Consider the following 23692-nt stretch of genomic DNA (forward strand, 5'->3'; position numbering starts at 1 on the left):
TTTAAAAGTATTTGAAGAGTATGCAGATTATTCTGTATAATATTTACAACTTAATTACTTGTGACATATGGCTCAAAGAAATACAAAAGTTAATAAAATCAAGATGTACAAAAAGAACGGAAGCCTAGATTTCTGTTAAAATTTAGATTACATCCATGTGACAAAGATAAAATATTTCCGTTTCCTAAAAGAATTATGTTTCAATCTGGGTCCCACTTTAAATTGTATCAGGTTACATTTCCCCACAGGGATGCTATTTTTGTTTTCTTCATCATTATCCCAAATACATTAAACCCCTTAGTAATGTTCTCATGAGACGAATGAAAGAGGGAACTCTGGCCCCCAATATTTTTTCTAAAAACACCCTGCTTCAGCTCTTTACTTCACTGAGTGAATGAACTTGTTTGTAAGCATACACGTGCTCACTCATGGGTATGTTTTCACTTATGCAGCCAAAATCTATCCTGTACTGTACATAAAACAATATACAAATAATTCCAGAACCTTCAAATAGGAAACGTTACTAAACGTACCATCCACTCAAGATGGCAGAAGTACATTTCTTAGCCTTCTTTGTTCCTACCAAAATGAGAAAGCCAATCAAATAAAAATTACATTTAAAATCTGTGAACTTGGAAGATTCAGTGCCTGGTGACTCCTAACAAAGAAAAACACTAGAAATAAGATTATACTCACAGACTTTGGAGGATTTTCCTCCCTTATGAAGGAGGAAGACACCCATTAAAACAATGAAAAATTGTTAATCAACCAAAGAAAATTCTTTATAACAATGTCTTTTTATTAATATTAATGTGAAAGGCAATACATTCTATGTTTACATTGGTAGAAAATTCATAGTAACAACTACTCAATCCATGTTGAAGAGTATGTTTGGAACAGAGGGTCTGATGGCAGCCTCAGAATATTACTAGTGCTCCAAACAAAGTACAAGTGGTAGCAAAATGTGACTATAACTTTAAGGACATGCTTTTTTGGGGGCGGGGTCTTTAAACAAGGTGCTATCAAATGAGTACTTATAAAACCTAATTATAAATCTAATTTTTTTAACTTCTCATACCATAATCACTCTCTGTGCACCTGTGTGTGAAAATATATCTTGCTAATTCATAATGGTGAATGTTCTGGACACACTGTTCTGAGTATTTGCTAGACTGGAAGTCTCCTCCACGTAAGCGGCCAGAAGTTGTTCCTTATCGCGCTGGTTGCCATGCTCAGCGCCACACCACTTCTATACTGGATAATGGCTGGCTAATCCAATCAGATTCTCTCTTGAGGTATTTGAATATGAGGCACATTGAAAGGCTGTAGGGTGGCAGTGAAGCTGAAGGACACCCAGAACATAGTAAGCAGAAGTTATGAGGCAGGTGAAGTCATAGGATCATTTTATGGAGCACCAGTTTTACTGCAAAAAATGATGACAGATAAACTATGGTTATTCAGACTTGGGTATTTGGCACTTTGTCAAAAATAAATGAAATGAGCCTATTATTTCAAGGAAAATGGCAGTATTTGTCGCCAATGATAAAATCTGAGCTTTTAAGTGAAAATTAGAACTACATGTCTATATAAGACCACATTTTCTTCCTATACTTCAACCAGAATAACATATCACAACAGACTGAATCCAGAAGCAGATATGAGAATCCTGCCTGATGTCTTCTATTAAAGCAGACATTAAAGAGATTTTTCAAAATGTAAAACCGTACCATTTTTCTCAAAAAATTTTGGGGAAAATGCATTTATTTTTCACAAAAACGTGTTATTTATACTAAGTAATGGGTTTATTATTATTTTAAAGGAAATTAATATCTTAAAATTTTGTTTTTATTTCTAATTAAGTAAATATCAATAGCTATATCAAAAACTCTTTGGGGCGCTCAATAACTTTTAAGAGTATTAAAGGGGTCCTGAGCCAGCTTGATGCACCACTGGCTTAGAATAAATGAGAATGAATGGTGAGAAATGAGACTGAAAAGATAAATTGGGGTTGGAGTGTGAAGGCCATTATATGCTGAAATAAGGAGTCTGGGCTTGATCTAGAGGGCAATGGCAAGACATAAGGAGGCAGCACTATATGGCAGGAAGAACAATAGGTCCAGAGTCAGAAGAATAAAGGTGTGAATATTGGTTAGTGGTTACAGTGAACTCTCTGGCTGTCCTCCCAACATTTATTCTATCCTCTGCTCCTCCCCACAATTATGTGATAGCCTTGTGATTTGGGGACTTGACTCCAGCTCCAGGGATGGGGAGAACCTGACTGGTCTGAGCCAGTTCTAATCCCCTTGTTATCAGTGGTTGGTTCAGGGATGGGCAGCTTTCTGACATGGATCTCAATGACGGCTGCCTCCTGGTATTCATACCCTTGTGTAATACCTTCCCTTTGAGTGTGGGCTGGACCTTGTGACTTGCTTCTAATAAACAGAATGAGGCAAAAGTGATGGGATAACAAAAGACTGACTTCTGTGTTGCTAGCATTCTCTCTCTTGCTAATGAAGCCAGCTGCCATGCTGGAGTTGCCTTATGGAGAGACTCATGTGGCAAGCAACCAAGGGAGGCCTTTGGCCAACAGTCAATGAAGAACTGAAGCCCTCAGCCCAGTAAGCTGTGTGTAACCGAATCCTGCCAACAACTTTCTGAGTGAGCTTGGAAGAGGACCACCCCCCCCAGATGAGCCTCAAAATGATCTGGGCCCCTGCTAATACTTTTAACTGCAGCTTTGGAGAGATCGAGATAGAGGTATCAACAAGTTACATCTATTTGGATTCCTGACTCATAGAAAATGCTATTTTAGGCCACTGAGTTTTGGGATAATTTGTCACATGGCAAGAGACAATAGAGCAGGTATATTATCTGCATAGCTTCCTGGCCACAAAGATTAGTCCCCTCCACTTCAAAGCCACGTGAGTCAAGAAGGGGAGCTCTAAGAGTTCTGGAGCCTACCCCTTTCTGCCTCATGCTTCCACTAGCAGGGGTGAGGATGAAGGCAGAGGGCCTCTGGAAATAAAGGGTGTCTCAGAAGTCTGTGGGTTCCTTGTAAGAACCTCTTCTTTCCTTTCTTTACCAACATTCATAACTTAACACCACTATCTGCCTTGAGCCATCAATAATCCTTTTTCCTTATGCCCTTTACTCTTGCTTACTTCGGCTGCCACAAGATGGGCTCCAGAGCCTCTATCACTTCCTGGACTCTCATCCTCAGTCACTTTATACATGTTCGTTTATAACCTCATCTCTTAAATGCTCCCACTGCCCCCAAACCAGATTCCTCAATCTCTTCCACTGGGCCCCTTGGAAATCATAGCCATCAGCAAATTTCCTAAATTCACGAGATATTTTACTCATCAACTTGTTCTAACTGAAACCTGGTTTCCACTGAAGATAGTGCTGCTTCTTTTCCTGCAACCCCCAGATGGTAACTATTTCCTTTGCCACAGCTCTTATACTACAGGCCCCCGAGGTAGGGAAGGTGTCCTTGATCTTAATGACTATTTCTCAGCTATTCTTCCTCTCCCTTGTGCTTCCATCCCCAGGAAGAACAATCCTTCTAGCTTTTAGTCTCAATATTGTGAACCACCACCCCTCCCTACTGCAGTCACCTCCAGACACCCCGGGTCACTCCCCCTTTCCCCTTGAAGAATTTAGCTCTGGCCCACTGTCATTCAATACCATAACTGCTGGATGTAGACATGCAGAGAGATCGTCTTTCCAATACTCTGGCCTCTTAAGTTCCTAGACTTCCTCTTCTCCAAAGATCTCGTCTTCCACCTTACCTCAGTCACTCATTTCCATGGTTATTTCGTAGACAAGTGATTCTCAACCACTGAGAGTATTTGCAAATACTGTTTTAAGTCACTGTTTTTTGGGGGGGAATTATGGGAACATTTTAGGTTATTATAAGAACTTGGAGGTCCTGTGGCATTTAATGGGCAGGGGCCAAGGGTACTAAATGTCCTGCGATGTGAACAGTGCTCACACAATGAAAAACTGTCCCACTCAAAATACCAAACTCACCTGCACTGTCATCAGCACCTACTGCCACCCTTCCGCAGTTTGATCTAAACATCTTCCTATTCTATCTCCACCTATCTTTCCAGCTCGCTCCCTTTATCCAGTACTCCAAGAATTCTTGGATATGCAAAATCTGTTGACCCTATCTCCTTCCTCACATCCTTATTTCCCTCTGAACATATTTTGGATTCCATGGGTCCATCATTATAATTAATCCCTTCCTTGCATACACCCGCAACTCCCTTGTCTTGAACCTCCTTTATTCTCTGGGCAAGCGCCAATTCTAGTTAAATGCAATTCTCTGCCACTCCGTGATTGCACAATTGAATATGCCTGGAGAAAAACACACAGCCATCTGACCGTTCTCACTTTAAATTCATGACCACTAACCTCATGTGGGCCCTTACTGCTGTCTGGCAATTCAACTTCATTTCCCAAGTCCAATCACTCTTCTGTTCTTCTAAGTAACTATTTTATCCCTTTTCCTCTCTCTTTAAACTTTCAACACTTCTTCCTGTTCTCACTCCCAAATGTTAACCTTGCTTCCTAAGAAGATAAAAGCAATCAGATGAGAACTTTTGCATGCTCTCACCCCAAGTACTCAGTTACCTGCCCCTGTGCCCACTCTGCATTTCCTCCTGCTTCAGTGGATGGAGTAAGGTAACCCTTCCGGATGTGCATTAGATTTTATGCCTTCTTGCCTTCTGAAGAGCACTACTGTGGCAATTTTTTCTTACATTATTATTTTGTGATCATTACATATTTGGATCATTCTGATCAGCATATGTGCTGTATATTCTCCCATCAAGAAAAAAAAGCCCCTCTGACCTTCTATCCTGAACCATGTCTATTAAATATTTGAAAAAAAAATTAGGCTACTTGCCCTACAAGGTATCAGGACACATTATAAAGCTACTAAAATTTAAGAAAGTTTAGTACTGACCAAAGGAACAGAATAGAGAACCCAGAGAGAGACCCATGGCTATATGACAGATGACACTGCAGATCAGAGAGGAAAGGAGAGACTATTTAATAAATGGTGCTGGTTAAATGGTTATGCTATGGGGAAAATGCAGTGGGAGCCTATCTCATACCATACACAAAAATCAATTCCAGATGGATTAAACACTGAAATGTTAAGAACAAAACTTTACAATTTTAAAAGGAAATACAGGAGAATACCTTTCTGACTTTGAGATAGGAAAAGATTTCTTAAACAAGACAGAAAAACGATAACCATAACAAAAGTTTGATACATTTGACTACAATAAAATTAAGAAAGTCTGTTCACTAACAGCTTAGAGAAGATATCTGCAATGCATATGACCACCCATAGTAGTTAGAATCCAGAATATGTAAAGGAGTCCTACAAGTCAGTAAGAAAAGAAGTCCAACAGGAAAATGGGCAAAATACCAAAATCAAGCACTGCACAGAAGAGGAAACAAAGGTGGTCAATAAACATGTGAAAAGAGGCTCAACTTCATTATTGATCAAAGAATCACAAATTTAGACTATAATTTACATCCACTATATTGGCAAAAATTTTAAAGTCTGACAATGCCCAGTTAGTCACAGGGAACTCATACACTGATGGTGGGAGTATACACGGGTCCAACAACTTAGGAAAATAATTTGGCATTACCTTGTAAAGTTAAAAACCTTAAACTCATGACTCAGCATGTCCAGTGTGAGTTTACATACCCTAAAGAAACTCTTGCATATGTGCATTAGCTCAAAAATGAGCAAAATTAAATTATTATTTAAGTATATACGTATATGTTAGGTATGGGCTAAAATTCTGAAAATGAAAAGAAATAATAAATACAACGCTAGTGGTTATCTCTGGGTAGGAAGAAGATAGGATGGGGAAGAACATGTATATAGATACAAGTTATTGTTATGTTCTAGTTTTGGCTGAGTGGTAGGGTCTCTGGTATTCATTAAATTACCATGCTTACTACTTTATTTTTATATTATATATATATATATATCTTTTTGTGTATAAAATTATATTATTAGAAACAGGTTAAAAGTAAAAAGATCTCAGGCTCTTGCTTCAAATTCAGGCTCTGACTAGCTGTGTGACCCTGGGCCAATCCTTTCAGCTTCAGTTTCCCCAGCTACAAAATGAAGATAGCACCTGCACCTACCTCCTGGGATTTGTATGAGGATCAAATGCATGTACAGCATTTAGCACAGTATGTGGCACATGGTAAAAATGTTAGCCACTACTACTCTGACTCTGCTGCTGTTGTTACTTCTAGTAGCAACTATCTTCTGAGGTGCTTTCAAGTTATTAAAGTAGAAATGGTTTTATTAAATTAGAAAAATGAATCTACAATGCAAGAGCTACAGAGTGAGAAGTCATCAGTAATACATAACAGCTGAAACCACATGAGTGCATAAGATGGAAACAGGGGAAGCTTTCAGACTGGAAGTGTGCCAAGACAGCCTAGAGAAAAGTGCTCTAGAAGGAGACTGAGGAGCCACTGGGAGAGAAAGCAGAAGAGACTGGTGACCTGGAGGCAAAGTCAGGAGGAGAAAGTGGCTAATGGTATTAAATGCTGCAGAGTAAAATAAAGACTAAAGGAGACACTGGATTTGGCAATGAGAGGATCACTAGGAACTTTTACAAGAGCAGTTTCCATGAACCGGTCAAAGAAGAAACAAGAGTGCCATGGACTAAGGTAGCGGTCCCCAACCTATTTGGCACCAGGGACTGGGTTTCATGTAAGACAATTTTTCCACGGACCGGGGTGCGGGGGGCGGGGGGGGAGATGGTTCAGGCGGTAATGCGAGCAATGGGGAGCGGCAGATGAAGCTTCCTTGCTCGCCCACCGCTCACCTCCTGCTGTGCAGCCCAGTTCCTAACAGGTCTCTGACTGACAGGTAGCGGTCCACGGCCTGGGGGTTGGGGACCCCTGAGTCAAGGCATGAATAGGTGAGAAAATGGACCCTGGGAGAAAAAAGAACTCTTTTAAGAAATTAGAGATGAAGAGAAAGGTGAAAAGAGTAGGATACATGGTGGAAGGGAGGTATCTTTAAGGTTAAGGGAGACCTGATACTGTTTATAGGCAGAGAGTAAGGAGCCAGCAGAAAAGAAAGTAAAAGTATAGGAGAGAAAGGGGACCACTGACGGGGTGTAGCCTTGGAGAAAGCAGGAGATGATATTCTGGACTCTGGTGATAGGAAGGTGCAGATTAGTGCTTCTCTTTAATGTGCATATGAATGACTTGGGCGGTTAGTTAAAATGCAGATTCTGATTCGATAGCTCTGGGGTTGAGCCTGGATTCTGCATTTCTAACAAGCCCCCAGGTGATGCTGATGCTACCTGTCTGCAGACCACACACTGAGTAGTACAGGTGTAAACTACCTCTTCCTCTGTCACGGGAAGTACAGCTAGAAATGGGATTGGCAGTAAAGGGGAGACAAGTTGAGGGAGTTTTTGCTATATACATATTGAAGTTACCTAGGATGAAGGAAGATAGCAGGTGAGATAAAAAGAAAACCAAATCCAAGTCAGGTACTCAAGCCTTTAGTGACTGTTAGCAGCTCTGTGTCCCTGGGAGGGCTGCAGGCAAAGGTAATGATAGAGGACTATTTATTGGAGAGAGGTCAAGAGAAGGAAGAAAGGCAGAGGATGGAGTAAACTGAGCTGGGTGAGAGAAACAAGGGAATAAACAGAATCATAACTTGGGAAAAATTATGGGTAACTGGAAGCAGGAGGAGACAGTTGAGAGGTAAACAGTAATGACAAGAGTAAGCAAGAACTCAGCTGAAACCAGAATTTAACTAAAGAGTAATAATAATTTATTTTATCAGTATTGTTTTAAAATGATTTGCCGCTGTCCAATTAGTCTTCATAAAGACTCATGGAAAATGACCAGGGGCAAAATCTGCCTTCACTAAAACTTTTACAAAGGTGGACTTGCCTGTGACTTTGAAGTTAACAGAGGTTAACAAAAGTTAACAAGATTCAAAGTGTACGAGTTTTCCCCTTGGTTACTTTAAACATTAATATTCACATATAGCTTGAATATTTAAATGTTTATAATCCCCATGGGTATATTAAATTACATACTGCTTCTAAGAAAGAAGCAGCAGTATAAAATACCCTATTTTGAACATGCCATTCATTTTATAAGAAATACAACTGTCAAATTCTGAGGTGGCATTTCATAATTTCAATACTTCATGCCTGACTTCTAAAAAACTCTCAAGGTGCTGAAGTTAGTTTAAAAAAGAATAAACCTGTCAGAGTTCCAAACTGATAGACAGGTGTAATTCCCACCCAGCTCTCTTTTGTTCTCAGACTCTAAGCGTCCGATCACTTATTCAGGAGCTGTGAGTGAATGTGTATGTCAAGCTGAGAATGTTTCTCCATTTACTAAGGCAACGTTTACTAATGCTGAGATATGAAACCTGTTCTGAGGCAAAATGTCTTCTAAGTTAATAGGAAGATAAGAGAAATTACAGGTATATTCTTACCCCTTCACTGGTTTTTTGCAAGTCTGAAGTTGTGTTTCTTGTGTCATTGCCGGCATCTCCACCCTCAGAGCTGCTTTTATTTTCTTCTTCTTTGCAGTCCTTGTCATCTTCATCTCCTGGAGATTTCCGGGACTGTTTGGAGGATTTCTAAATATTTAGACAAGTTAAAAAGTACAGTCAAAAGTAGAAACCCAAATGCACAAATGTAAGTAAGAAATGTAGAAGTAGCTGACCTATATCCAGTCTTTGTGGCTTGATACAGGATATACCAATACAACATGGCAGTGTGCCACGACTGAGCTAGGTGACCTTGGACAAGTCATTTCACCTCACGGGGCCTCAGTTTAACCAGCTGGAAAGGAAGTAGAGGTGGACTAGATAACCTTCTAGTTCTTTCCAGCAGTGTGATATTAAAAGCAGAAAATAGAGATTCACATACCTGGAACACTGTCAATGAATAAATATAGCTGATGGACACCACTCTAGGAAGGCTACAGAGCTAGAAGGCACACTAAAGGTCTCCTTGTCCCTCCCCATCATTTCACAGTAGAATGTTAGGTCCAGAGAAGCAAGGTAAACTATCTAGGATACTATATATGGATATTCATGTTGGAACACTTATGGAAGCTGTTTGGTTAATGGTATACATGGAATGATCTTGACAAAACTTTTCTATCACTAAATGATATGAATTAACTTTAATCTTTTAAATTATGGATAGTTATTTAAGAACTCAAGGCCACACTGGTAAATTAGCCCTTTTTTTCTTATCAACTTGCATTTGAAACCAAGATGAACTCTACAGTAAAGATGAAAATACAATTATAGTTCGCAGCCAGAGCTGCTTTGCAGAACAGCATTAAAATGATCAAAAGCTGGCCCCACTGTGCACCTTTAAGAAAATAAAATGTAGCATTTCACTTACATTTCCTTTTTGAGAAATTTTATGAATCTTTAAGCACATGGCAAATAACAGCTAAGGCAAAACTCATTAAGGCAAGTCACTTTTGGTCTTACAGAAATGAATTAGCAAATCTGAGCTTCCTAAGACAATCAATATTTTAAAATGCAACTTTCAAAGAGAAAATATCTTCTAGCTATGTGATAGAATATGTAATTACATTGCTTCTATTTTACTTAACTGAAACTACCCACCAAGCCCAAAATGTCAGTTTAAAATGACTCCATTTTTACTTTTTACAAGGAGGGAAAGCAGGGATTTAATAATCCAAACATGGAGTGCCTGGAGTTAAAGTTTAGATCAAGTATGATGATATAAAAAGTGAAATACTTTTGTTCTCCTAGTAAATACAGTATAATTATTGAAATGCAGTAGTTGCTTTATATAGTAATTCTCAAGTAATAGTCCTTGACTTGCAGTTCTTACAGATAATAAGGCAGAACTCCCTAAAATTTATAGTGCTTACAAAGGATACTTACGAGTAATCCTACAAGTGAGTTTTTAAGCTTTATAATTTGATATACATAGACTAGAATTAGGGCATTACTATGTTTTGCTAATGAGTCACATTCGGTATTCTACTAAGAAATCTGGATGCCAAGCTATATTTGGTAACCTTAGAAAGCTCTTACTGTGCTTATGCAGATCGTCGCAATTCCTGTGATTTTGGGGAAGGACCCTTCATCAGTTTCATCAATATGGTTTTGAATTGGTTGTGTGTCCAACTGCTGCTATCTTTGGTTTTTAACTAAGATTACTAACGGTTTACTATCATCATCAGTTTAGTTTGTTGTGAGGCTCTCTGATTAGCCCTACTTTATACAGTAAATAACTTGCATGCAAAATATTTTTTGCTTATAATTTTCTAGTACCTGTTATGGCTCAAATATGAATCACACATACACTTACTGCTAAAATGATATATGCATAACCTCCCTCAATGTGCTTATACTATGGCTCTTCATTATGAACTTTTTTTTCCACAGAAAAACAGAATTAGGTGAGGTAGAGGGAAAGTGGGACTTCTCCCTCAACCTAACTTGGATGCAGTCAAACAAGTCTGTGAACCAAAAGTTTAGTGGTAAAGGAAGATTATTCAACTTTAAGAAACAGATGTAAAAAAAATCACCATATTCAACAAAAAGGAAGCATTTGGGGAGCCAAAGAGAGTAGTGAGGTTATATGAGGTAAGTGGTTCTCTAAATGTGGTTCCCAGATCAGCAACATCAGCTCACTGGATATTTAATTCCCCACCCTGGACCCCGCCCTAGACCTACTAAAATAGAAAATGGTGGGGGGTGCCGACACTCAGCAATAAGTGTTTTAACAAGCCCTCCAGGTGATTCTGATGCATGCAAAAGTTTGAGAACTACTGTGCTAGGTTACTCAGTTGATACTGAAAATTAAAAATCATGGTTCTTAAGTGATCATGAAAGTTGTGATCTTGAAGGAAAGCAAAGGAAACGATTCTTTAATTTAAAATCGATAAGCCTTAGTAAGTAAAGTATGTCTTTACCTCTTCACTACTTTAAATTATAAATCCACCCCAGGTATGAGCCCTATTACTTCTGGCTTTCACAAGAGTGATGAAATAATGACATTTAAAAGCCACATATCCACACTATTAAATACCTCAGGTAACTTAGAGAGCTTAGATAATTTAGGGTGGTGCAACACATCACATAGAAGCTCAGCAGGCAATCATAAACTAAATTAAGTTCAATTGGGTGTTTAAATGAAGTCCAAAATGTTAAAAGAAATTCAGCTTAAAAAATAACCCCTATGGAACATACAGTCTGTTAGGGAAAATTCTAATTATTTTGTTGCGATTTGCAAACTTTACCCCCATTTAAGGCAGATACCATGTTTTTCACTAGGTGTACAGGAAGTAACGTGCATTCATACAATTTTACGCGTATGCCAGTTGGGCGGATTTCATAGACTGTAAAATAAAATGTTGATAGTCTAAGAAACCCTTGATACTTGTTTTAAGGAATTTCCTAAGTATATCCAGCCACTAAATACCAGAGTCTAAATGGAAGTAATTTGTCCAAGTATTCAACTGTGTGACAGACCAATTGCAGCAAAACTTGTACCCATCTTTATCTTCAAAGATCCATCTACCTTGCTTTAAGTTTCTAAAAGGTGAACAATTTCCACAATATCGTAGTTTTTTCAATTGTATTTCTAAATTACTGTATGAAAAACCTAAACCTTCAATTTGTAAATCAAGGATCATGTCACGCCTCCAATAAATTATTGTTACATCTGGAATAAAATTCAAACTCCTTAACATGGCATGCCAGTCTCCATTATTTAGCCCTTGCCTGTCTCTGCCTTCTTTTAATCCAGGGCATGTCAAACTCTTCCCTCCCTCAGAGCTTTGCTGCTCTGCCACGTGTGCTCCTCGTCCCATGCTCTTCTTTCAGGTCTCAGCATAAATTTCATCTTTTTGGAAAGGCCCGGCCACTCTATCTAAACAGATACACTTATTCTGTTGTTCCCTGCTCCCATTCATTTCCTTCATAGCCCTTTCAGAATTTACAGTTATTTATTATTTGTTTTTTAACTCTGTGTTTCCACCCCCCCAACCCACTGTATTGTAAGTTACATGAGGGTAGGAATGGCGTTGGATTTACTCACCACTATCTACCTAGTCCAAGTGTCTGACATAGAATAGGTGACCTGGAAATATGAGAACTGAACAAATAAAGAGCCAAAGCACATTCTTTAAAGCAGAGAGACAAGAAAGAGTCTATCTTTATATTTACATCTATAATACTAGACACAGTCCTAAATTGTACTGAGTCTCTTATATTCCTAAATTCTTCAGGGCTCACCTGGGGGTTGTTATAAGAGGAATACCTATTCTTACATCCTTGATTAAAGAACAGTCCTCCTCCAACGGAGAAGGTGCTATTTTCAGGGTCTATAGCCCTTATGAGTCAATACCAGTTACCCTCACATCTAAGATCACCTGTCTTATTCCCCTCAGATATATTACTGTCTCTAAAGGCAGAGGCTCCACAGAGCTAATATATTTCTATGTGCCCGGTGAATGAATTAAAAGTAATCTAAAAACCTTTAATGAATATGCATACAGCATTAACAACAATGGAAAAGGTTTCTCAGTAACCTTTGAAGTGTAAGACTTTTTCCGTTTTGAGCCTGCTTTTTCATTCTTTCTTTTGCCTTTTCCATCTTCTTCTACTCTATCACCTTCTTCCTCACTGCTTGCATCTGCAGTATTCCCGCCTTCTCCCTCGGTTTCTGAAGAGCTCTGTTGCTGAATTGCCTAAGAGATAATAAAATATTAGCTAATTACATTTTTGAAAAATAGCAAAGACTACAGACTATGAAAAGAATCATTCTATTCTAATTAGAAGAAGTTCAGCTTACTCAAGATTTTCAAAATAAACAGCTGCCAACTTCAATTTTCCAGTGACCAATTGACATGAACCCTCTTAAGGTGAAAGAATTACAGGCATACCTCGGAGATACTGCAGGTTCAGTTCCAGACCACCGCAATAAAGCAAATATCACGATAAAGCAAGTCACATGAGTTTTTTGGTTCCCCAGTGCATATAAAAGTTATGTTTATACTAAACTGTAGTCTATTAAGTTTGCAGTAGCATTATGTCTATAAAAACAGTGTGTATACCTTAATTTAAAAATACGTTATTGCTAAAAAATGCTAACCATCACCCGAGCCTTCAGCGAGTCCTCATCATTTTTGCTGGTGGACGGTCAGCCATGCTGATGGCTGCTGACTGGTCAGGGTGGGGGCTGCTGAAGGCTGGGAGGCTGTGGCAACTTCTTAAAATAAGACAACAGTGAAGTTTGCAGTATCAATTGACAAATGATTTCTCTGTAGCAGGCAATGCAGCTGGATAGCATTTTACCCACCATAGAATTTCTTTCAAAATTGGAGTCAGTCCTCTTAAACCCTGTCACCACTTTATCAACTAAGTTTATATAATATTCTGAATCCTTTGTGGTCATGTCAACAATCTTCACAGCATCTTCACCAGGAGTAGCTTTCATCTCAAGAAACTACACTCTGTTCATCCATAAGAAGCAATTCCTTATCGATTCAAGTTTTAGCAGGGGTTTGCAACAATTTAGTTACATCTCCAGGCTCTGCTTCTAATTCTAATTCTCTTGCCATTTCCACCACATCTGCAGTTCCTTCCTCCACTGAAGTCTTGAAACCCTCCAAGCCATCCATGAGGTTTGGAATCCACTTCTTCCAAACTCCTGTTAATGTTGATATTCTGACCTCTTCCTATGAATCATGAATGTTCTTAATGGCATCTAGAATGGTGAATACTTTCCAGAAGGTTTTCAACTGACTTTTGCCCAGATCCATCAGAGGAATCATCATCTACGGCAGCTATATAGCCTTACAAAAATGTATTTCTTAAATAATAAACTTGAAATCTAAATTACTCTTTGATCCATGGCTGCAGACTGGATGTTGTGTTAGGAGGCATGAAAACAACACTGATCTCATTGTACATCTCCATTAGAGCTTCTGGGTGACCAGGTGCATTGTCAACGAGCAGTAATATCAAGATTTTCAAAGGAATCTTTTTTTCTGAGCAGTAGGTCTCAACGGTGGGCTTAAAATATTTAGTACACCATGTTGTCAATAGACTGTGCTGTCATCCAGGCTTTGGTGTTCCATTTATAAAACACAGGCAGAGGAGATTCAGCATAATTCTTAAGGGCCCTAGGATTTCTAGAATTTCAATGAGCACTGGCTTCAACTGAAAGTCACCAGTTGCATTAGCTCCTAACAAGAGTCAGCTTGTCCTCTGAGACTTTGAAGTCAGGCACAGACTTCTCCTCTCTAGCTATGAAAGTCCTAGATGGCATCTTCCAATAGAAGGCCGTTTCATCTACATTGAAAATCTGTTGTTTAATGTAGCCACCTTCATTAATTATCTTAGCCAGATCTTCTGGATAACTTGCTGCAGCTTCTACATCAGCACTTGCTGCTTCACCTTGCACTTTTATGTTATAGAAATGGCTTCTTTCCTTAAACCTCTGGCATCAACCTCGGCTAGCTTCAAACTTTTCTTCTGCACTTCCTCACCTCTCTTAGTGTTCAGAGAATCGAAGAGAGTTAGGGCCTTCTCTAGATTAGGCTTTAGCTTAAGGGAATGTTGTGGCCGGTTTGATCTTCTATCCAGACTACTCAAACCTTCTCCACAGCAGCAATAAGGCTGTTTTGCTTTCTTATTATTCATGTGTTCACCAGAGTAGTACTTTTAAATTCTTTCAAGAACTTTTCCCTTGCATTCACAACTTGGCTAACTGCTTGGCTCCAAGAGGCCTAGCTTTCGGCCTATTCCAGTTTTCAACATGCCTTCCTCACTAAGCTTAATCATTTCTAAGCTTTTGATTTAAAATAAGAGATGTGTGATTTTTCCTTTCACCTGAATACTTAAGATGCCATTGCAGGGTTATTAACTGGCCCAGCTTCAATACTGTTGTGTCTCAGGGGATAGGGAGGCTCAAGGAGAGGGAGAAAGGGGAACAGCTGATCAGTGGCACAGTCAGAACACACACAACATTATCAGTTAAGTTCACTGTATTATATGGGTGTAGTTTGTGGTGCCCCAAAACAATTATAATAGTAACATCAAAGAGCACTGATCACAAGTCACTATAACAAATATAAGAATAATGAAAAAGTTTGAAATATTGAGAGAATTACCAAAATGTGATGCCAAGACATGAGGTGAGCAAATGCTGTTGGAAAAATGGGGCCAACAGGCTTGCTCAATGCAGGGTTGCCACAAACCTTTGATTTGTAAAAAAAATGCAGTATCTGTGAACTGCAACAGAGCAAGGTATGCCTGTACATTTAATCCAAAGTGCTACTGGAGCCAGAAACAATTCTGACTTCAAATGGGTGGTGGGTAATCATTAGTACAAAGGACATGTAAGAAAGATCCAAAAAAGAATTAAAATAAAAAATGAGATGTAGCAAGTGATAATGAAGTAAACCATCACCTGGTATCCAGTAAACTTTACTCCTGGGTTATTTTCTATTTCCCACAATCCTTCATTAAATCCTTTCCGTTTGTTTGACTTTCCAAACTTGTCTTTGTATTCCTTATAAGGGAAAAGGTCTTTGGGACCTAGAAATGCACTGCAGAGATATATTAGAAAGAGATTTGATATTTTGACCTTCAAATGTAAGATATTTTTAATATCAACTCAAGTGTCAGAGCATATTTTAGTAAATACATTAAAAGTATATATAAACCCTCTCAGTCAGACACATATCACAAGATGTTTTGCAAATAGATTTCAAGGTAGAAAAAATAGACAGCTAGGTATGCAAGCCAGCAACCCTGGATGGTGCTACTTTGATTTTACTTTTAAATTACTAATTTCTTTTTTGTTTTGAAATTGATTTTTAGTTAAACTACTTTAAAAGTAGTTTTAAAAATGTCTACTTTGACCACTTAAATCATCATCTTAAACTAAGACTTACCTATGCTAATCTTTCATAGGTAAGGGTTTTGTAAGACTCACAGTAAAAACATAAACACTGGATTAAAAAATGATTTTAACTCTATATGCCACATTAGTGTATTTATTCACTATTATTTCTATAAATTAAAAAAGCATTAGTGTTTAATGAGGCACTACACAAGAAAAAAATTAGAAGTGGCAAAGTAGATAGAATCATCCAATTTAAACCTTATCCTAAATTAGTCATAATTATGAAAAGAAAATGAGTTAGAATAAATCCTGGGGCTGGCTAATAGATCTGAGCATTTAAACTAGAGTCTTCAGCATTATTATCTATGATATTAACCTGGTGAATGAGATGGTGGAGGCCCACATGCTGGCTGAGACTCATTTCAAACTAAGATTCATTTATTCAACAAATTTTATCGAACATCTCTAATGTGTCAGGCACTATTCCAGAGGTGCTGGGGATTCTTCAGGGAACAAAGAGATGAATGTCTCTGCCTTCATGGAGCATACATTCTAGTAGCAAGGGTAGGGGTCTAGACAATCAAGAAGATAAATAAATAAAATACATAGTACTGTGTGCTGAAAATAAATCAATAAATATATAGATGAAGCAGAGGAGGGGGATGGTTAAGGACTGGGGTGGATTTTACAGTTTTAGAAATACAGATCAAGAAGGAAGGCCTCACTGAAAAGGGAACATCTAAGAACTGAAGGGGGTGAAGGAAGAACCCATGCAGTTATCTGGGGAAGAGTAGAGCAGACTGAAGGAAGAGCAAGTACAACAGACCCTGAGGTGGGACAATGCCTAGTGTGTCTGAAAAATTAAGAGGCCAGTGTGGCTAGACTGAAATGAGTGAAGAGAGAGCTGTGTGAGATGAGGTCAGAGAGGTAACAGGGTGGGAGCACAGATTACGTCAGGCCTTGGAGGCCACTACAAAGGCTTTGAGTCACATGGGAAGCCATTAAAGGTTTTGAGAAGTGACAATTTGTGTTTTAACAGCGTCACTTTGGCTGCTGTGTTGAAAACACACTGAAGAGCTGGGTACTAGGGTAGAAGCAGAGAGACTAATTAGGCTACTGAAGTAACAGTGGTGACTTGGACCAGTTGTAAGCAGTGCAGTTGGTGAGAGGTGGCTGGATTCTGAATTCACTCTCAAGAAAAGAGCCAAGGTATTTGTTAATGGGCTAGATATGGCACGTCAGAGAGAGGGTGGAACTGAGGATATCTCCAAGGTTTTAGATTAAGCAATTAGAAGAATGCAGTTGATATTTACTGAAATGGAAAGATTTTTGAGAGAACAAGATTTGAAGGTGAAAAGCTTAGTTTTGGATGTTGAATTTGAAAACTTGGTTAGATATCCCAGTGAAGATGTCAAGTAGGCAACTGGGCAGGTGATTCTGTAATTCAGGGGAAAGGTCTGTGCTGGAGATATATATTTGGAACTTATCAGCAGAGACGATGTTGAAAGCTTTGAGACCATAGGTTAACAGTTTACTGCTGATTTTTATAAATTCCATTTTCTGACTGGATCTTAGTACTGATCCCTTCCTTACACTGCCCAGCTGGTCAAGAATTCAAGTTGATAAAATCACCTGAGGAAGCTTTCTGACCCCAATCACCAAACTTTCCTTGACTGTTCACCTTTAATCGTTCAGCATGACTGCATTTCACTGAATCCAGAGATAGTTTATCAGGATACTGGACATTCTAACCAAATGCCTGACAAACTGAGCATGAGAAGGAAATGTGACTTTGGGTACGGTGATTTCACTTTTAGAGCAATTCGACATGAATTATTAGACTGTGGCTTTTGACCTTTCTCCAGTCCTTGACTCTACGTATAGGAATTAATTGTGGGCTAAGCTCCCTGAGATTCACGTCAGCTACAGATGCTAACCAGAGCTTGTCTGTACTTTAATTATGCCACAGGAGTCAAGGTTAATGATTCAACTGGCCATGTTAGCTGTTGCCAGAAAAAGGAACACTGAATGAGCTATTCTAAAACAAGTTCTTGTTTCTCATAGACAATCTTGGTTTTTCCTGGATTATAGATAATTCCACAAATCAAATCCCCTCTCAACTGGTTAACTTTGCTGTACGTTTTATAAATTTTAAAGGGTAGGCCAGAAAATAGAATTGTTCAAAGTTACATGCTCTAAGGATGTTATTTTTTTTCCTGACAAAGGCTGCCTTGAAAATTGTCCAGACTAAAACTACTGGGGTAAAGTTATATGGAGCAGAAGAAATTGGGGCTCCAATCACCTACCTGTCTGAGCAACAGATTCAAAGAAACTGGGGCTCCAATCACCCATCTGTGTAAGCAACAGATTCAAAGCCATGTTCTGAGGAAAATTCTGGTCCTGCCTTGGGGTGCTCCTGCTGACAGTTTTCTTGTTAAGTTCCTCACCTTCCACATACTTTCCCCCCCTTTCATTTATTTCATTTAATCAATTTTAATTCATTCAACAGCTAGTTTTAGACACTCCCGAAGTCATTCTACGAGGCCACCATCACCCTGATACCAAAACCAGACAAAGATACTACAAAAAAAGAAAATTACAGACCAATATCACTGATGAATATAGATGCAAAAATCCTCAACAAAATACTAGCAAACAGAATGCAACAACACATTAAAAGGAGCATACACCATGATCAAGTGGGATTTATCCCTGGGATGCAAGGATTCTTCAATATACACAAATCAATCAATGTGATACACCATATTAACAAATTGAAGAAGAAAAACCATATGATCATCTCAACAGATGCAGAAAAAGCTTTTGACAAAATTCAACACCCACTTATGATAAAAACTCTCCAGAAAGTGGGCACAGAGGGAACATGCCTCAACATAATAAAGGCCATATACGACCAACCCACAGCAAACATCATTCTCAATGGTGAAAAACTGAAAGCATTTCCTCTAAGATCAGGAACGAGACAAGGATGTCCACTCTTGCCACTATTATTCAACCTAGTTTTGGAAGTCCTAGCCACGGCAATCATAGAAGAAAAAGAAATAAAAGGAATACAAATTGGAAAAGAAGAAGTAAAACTGTCACTGTGCAGATGACATGATACTATATATAGAGAGTCCTAAAGATGCCACCAGAATACTACTAGAGCTAATCAATGAATTGGGTAAAGTTGCAGGATACAAAATTAATGCACAGAAATCTCTTGCATTCCTATACACTAATGATGAAAAATCTGAAAGAGAAATTAAGGAAACACTCTCATTTACCATTGCAACAAAAAGAATAAAATACCTAGGAATAAACCTACCTAGGGAGACAAAAGACCTGTATGCAGAACACTATAAGATAAGACACTGATGAAAGAAATTAAAGATGATACCAACAAATGGAGAGATATACCATGTTCTTAGATTGGAGGAATCAATATTGTGAAAATGACTATACTACCCAAAGCAATCTACAGATTCAATGCAACCCCTATCAAATTACCAATGGCATTTTTTTACAGAACTAGGACAAAAAATCTTAAAATTTGTATGGAGACACAAAAGACCCCGAATAGCCAAAGCAGTCCTGAGGGAAAAAAACGGAGCTGGAGGAATCAGACTCCCTGACTTCGGACTAAACTACAAAGCTACAGTAATCAAGGCAATATGGTACTGGCACAAAAACAGAAACACAGATCAATGGAACAAGATAGAAAGCCCAGAGATAAACCCACACACCTGTGGTCAACTAATCTATGACAAAGGAGGCAAGGATATGCAATGGAGAAAAGACAGTCTCTTCAGTAAGTGGTGCTGGGAAAACTGGACAGCTACATGTAAAAGAATGAAATTAGAATACTCCCTAACACCATACACAAAAATACACTCAAAATGGATTAGAGACCTAAATGTAAGACTGGACACTGTAAAACTCTTAGAGGAAAACATAGGAAGAACACTCTTTGACATAAATCACAGCAAGATCTTTTTTGATCCACCTCCTAGAGTAATGGAAATAAAAACAAAAATAAACAAATGGGACCTAATGAAACTTCAAAGCTTTTGCAAAGCAAAGGAAATCATAAACAAGATGAAAAGACAACCCTCAGAATGGGAGAAAATATTTGCAAACAAATCAATGGACAAGGGATTAATCTCCAAAATACATAAACAGCTCATGCAGCTCAATACTAAAAAAACAAACAACCCAATCCAAAAATGGGCAGAAGACCTAAATAGACATTTCTCCAAAGAAGACATACAGATGGGCAAGAAGCACATGAAAAGCTGCTCAACATCACTAATTATTAGAGAAATGCAAATCAAAACTGCAGTGAGGTATCACCCCACACCAGTTAGAATGGGCATCATCGGAAAGTCTACAGACAACAAATGCTGGAGAGGGTGTGGAGAAAAGGGAACCCTCTTGCACTGTTGGTGGGAATGTAAATTGATACAGCCACTAAGGAGAACAGTATGGAGGTTCCTTAAAAAACTAAAAATAGAATTACCTTATGATCCAGCAATCCCACTACTGGGCATATACCCAGAGAAAACCATAATTCAAAAAGACACATGCACCCCAATATTCACTGCAGCACTATTTACAATAGCCAGGTCATGGAAGCAACCTAAATGCCCATCAACAGACGAATGGATAAAGAAGATGTGGTACATATATACAATGGAATATTACTCAGCCATAAAAAGGAACGAAATTGGGTCATTTGTTGAGACGTGGATGGGTCTAGAGACTGTCATGCAGAGTGAAGTAAGTCAGAAAGAGAAAAACAAATATCGTATATTAACGCATATATGTGGAACCTAGAAAAATGGTACACATGAATCGGTTTGCAGGGCAGAAATTGAGACACAGATGTAGAGAACAAACGTGTGGACACCAAGGGGGGAAAGCGGCAGGGGGTGGGGGTGGGGGTGGTATGAATTGGGCAATTGGGATTGACATCTACACACTGATGTGTATAAAATTGATGACTAATAAGAACCTGCTGTATAAAAAAATAAATAAAATAAAATTCAAAAACAACAAAAAAACACCTACCATGGGCCAGGCACTGTGTAAAGCACTGTGTATATAGGGCTTAGCAACATCCACACAATCTCTGCTTTCACAGAGAGACTGAATGTTAGGTACTTGCCAGGTCATATAATCTCAGGTTTAAGGACACCCAATACTTAGTAAATGATCAGCTGAAACAATGTTATAACAGGTTTTCTAAAGTTCATTCTCCTCCAGATGTTTTAAAATCTACCTCTGGATGATCAAACCAGCAAAAAACTCACATACGGACTGTATCACACTGCTCCTTGGTAGAACTGCTTTTACTGAACTGAGACTTGGAATTATGCCACTGACTTATATTAAGGATGCTATAAGAAATAACTCCATAAAATCCTTCACACTGTTTACTGGAATGATTCTGTTACTTTTACTAGCAATATACCAGGTGGCAAATTCTTTAAGGGCAACTTTTATTTTCACTGCCTTAAAGAATATCTAGAAAATGTTTACTAAGTGAATGAAAGTTACCACATAATATTAGTAAATGGTTGATTTTGGTGTATGCAATGGAAATGTGATAATCTTGTTTATCAAATCCTGCCTTGTTCTAGATATACAATCAGATCACTTGGAATTAGGTCCTAAAGAAAAAGCAAAATAATGGTATAGACATAAAAGGGAAGGAGGAATGAGGGAAATACAAAAGTAGGTATCACAAAGCCCTACGCACTTATTACTATAGGTAAAACATTTATTTCTAAGCTTCGAGCAACCTCTTCAAGGAGAAAAACATGTTAAGTTGCATAGTCCACAAGTGTCTATTAGATAAAAATAAAACAAAGAAAATAAAACCTCTTGGAAAAAAACATAAATTTCTCACATGAAGACAAGAAAGAAATATGCCTTAAAGGGCCCTCTCCCAGCCAGCTCTCTTTCAATATGAGAACGAGGAAGATGTCAGAGTGGTAGAGACAGCAAGAAAAGAAAAAGTTCATGCCTGGCTCTACTAACATTCACATGAACATAGGGGGTGACCCTGAATATAAGATTTCATCTTAGTTTTTAGCTTTCCCCCCCATTTGCAGTTCCTATTCCATTTGTGTCCTTGTTGTAAATAACCATATACATTCTCAGTGTGTCAGGTTCTGTGTGTCAAGACTGCCTATGGTTCCCTAGCATCCATTATCATTGTCTTTCTTTTAATGGATACTCCTCCCAATTTGCTTCCCCAACAAAGTTGCCTAGCTAGAGACTATGCTTCCAGCTTCCTTACAGCTAGATGTGACCATATGGCCAAGTTCTTGCCACTGGAATAAATGCAACTGTAAGCCACATATTCAACTGCTGTGTCATTTCCTTACCTCTTCCCTCTCCCCCTTCCCTCTACCTGGAAGATGCACAGGTACTGCTGAGCCAGTTTCTGCTTTTTTTTTTTTTTTTTTTTTTTAAATAAGCAGACAAGGGCAATGCCCTAGGGAATGGCAGGCCAACACAACAGAAGAAACCTGGGTCCCTAGAGCAGAGCTGAACATCCACCTTGATCTACCCACCTTGATAGACAGATCTATCTATCTATCTAGATAGATAGATAGATCCCCCATCCCTGGACTGTTTCCAAAAAAAGAAGTAAATTCCTATATTATTTGAGACACTGTATTTTCAGTTTCCTTTATTCAATAGCTTAATCTGTACTCTGACCAACACAATTACAAAAACTTAGAAAGGTAGTATGTTTCCTTCAAGGTCTGACAAGTTGAAGGAGCCTGAGAGAACATAACTTTGTTCTGTGAAATATGAATGGAAGACATCTCTCTAGGTCTTAAAAGTGTCCTAAAGGAAACTTCTGGGTCATGCCCAACATTTAAGCAGAAACAGAAATGATATTCAAAAGCAAAATAAATGAAAAATCTTTACATTAAGAAAAAAATATATTATCTTTGCAATTTTATATAATTGATTATAATGATTTTAACAACATATAAAATAATATAAAGTGATTTTAACAACATATAAAATAATGTAGTCTAGCAGAATCAAATTAGAACTGTTGAAAATTTAAGTTGTTTTGTTGACTTACGTTTCATGGGTGCCAAAAAAGAAGATAGGATACTTATTTGCTGGAGGCTTCACAGCTCCCTCTGGGAGTTCATCAATCTATTAAAGATAAAATCATGTAAAATAGCATAAACATGATATAAACATTGTTCCAATAATTTATTGCTTATTTCAAAATAAAATCACTCTAATAAAAATCCCAACAGTTTTTCTTTTCTTGAACCTTATAAAATGATTCTAAAGGTCGTATTTGGCACACCATATGGAGAGTAACACTGTAAATTGATTATAACTATTATGGTAATACATAATCAGGAGCCAAAACTACTCATTTCCTTCAACTCAACAGAATTACTCTTGGGAATCTGCCCTAGTGAAATAATTCAAAAGAATAACAAAAAAGAAACAGAAGATGCACTTTTGGGGGACAGTAACAAATTTTTACACCCCACCCTACAAGATAGGAGAATTATGGAAAATTAACTCAAAATACTATGTACTCATTGAAAGATATCATCTCTTGCTCGGACTAGTGCAAGTCTCTCCCCATCCACTGAAGCTCACATTACCTTTTTAAATGCATATTTGATTGTGCCAAATCCTTCAACAGCTTCTCATAGCTGTGCATCTGAAACCTCTGGGGCTTTTAAAAAATAAAGATCATCAAT

At 38.2% G+C, this 23692-nt stretch overlaps 2 protein-coding genes across 6 annotated transcripts in view; one reads left to right on the top strand and one right to left on the bottom strand.

Moving 5' to 3' along the window:
• The window catches only part of TM6SF1 (transmembrane 6 superfamily member 1), a 61893-nt gene that overhangs the window by 30445 nt on the left and 7756 nt on the right, over positions 1 to 23692 (top strand). Inside the window, exons 10-11 of one of the 3 annotated variants that reach the window (XR_014260310.1) lie at positions 10466 to 10666; positions 18448 to 20717. The exons of 1 other annotated variant lie outside the window; for it this stretch is intronic. The gene's annotated coding sequence lies outside the window, so the exon portion shown is untranslated. The remainder of the gene's footprint in view (positions 1 to 10465; positions 10667 to 18447; positions 20718 to 23692) is intronic. One more of the 3 variants, XR_014260311.1, reaches the window with a different exon arrangement.
• The window catches only part of HDGFL3 (HDGF like 3), a 78508-nt gene that overhangs the window by 5580 nt on the left and 49236 nt on the right, over positions 1 to 23692 (bottom strand). Inside the window, exons 2-6 of one of the 3 annotated variants that reach the window (XR_014260321.1) lie at positions 23047 to 23123; positions 15501 to 15639; positions 12616 to 12774; positions 8519 to 8665; positions 534 to 1423 (exon numbers count right to left, since the gene is read on the bottom strand). Coding sequence is in view for 2 of the 3 variants with exons in the window: in XM_082448880.1 (XP_082305006.1) it covers positions 4531 to 4575; positions 8519 to 8665; positions 12616 to 12774; positions 15501 to 15639; positions 23047 to 23123 (567 nt within the window). In the remaining variant the exon portion in view is untranslated. Of the gene's footprint in view, positions 1 to 533; positions 1424 to 4364; positions 4576 to 8518; positions 8666 to 12615; positions 12775 to 15500; positions 15640 to 23046; positions 23124 to 23692 lie in introns of those variants that run through there. The other 2 variants (XM_082448880.1, XM_082448881.1) reach the window with 2 other exon arrangements.

The sequence above is a fragment of the Balaenoptera physalus genome (genome assembly GCF_965194825.1).
Source record: "Balaenoptera physalus genome assembly, chromosome: 2".
NCBI lineage: Eukaryota > Metazoa > Chordata > Mammalia > Artiodactyla > Balaenopteridae > Balaenoptera > Balaenoptera physalus.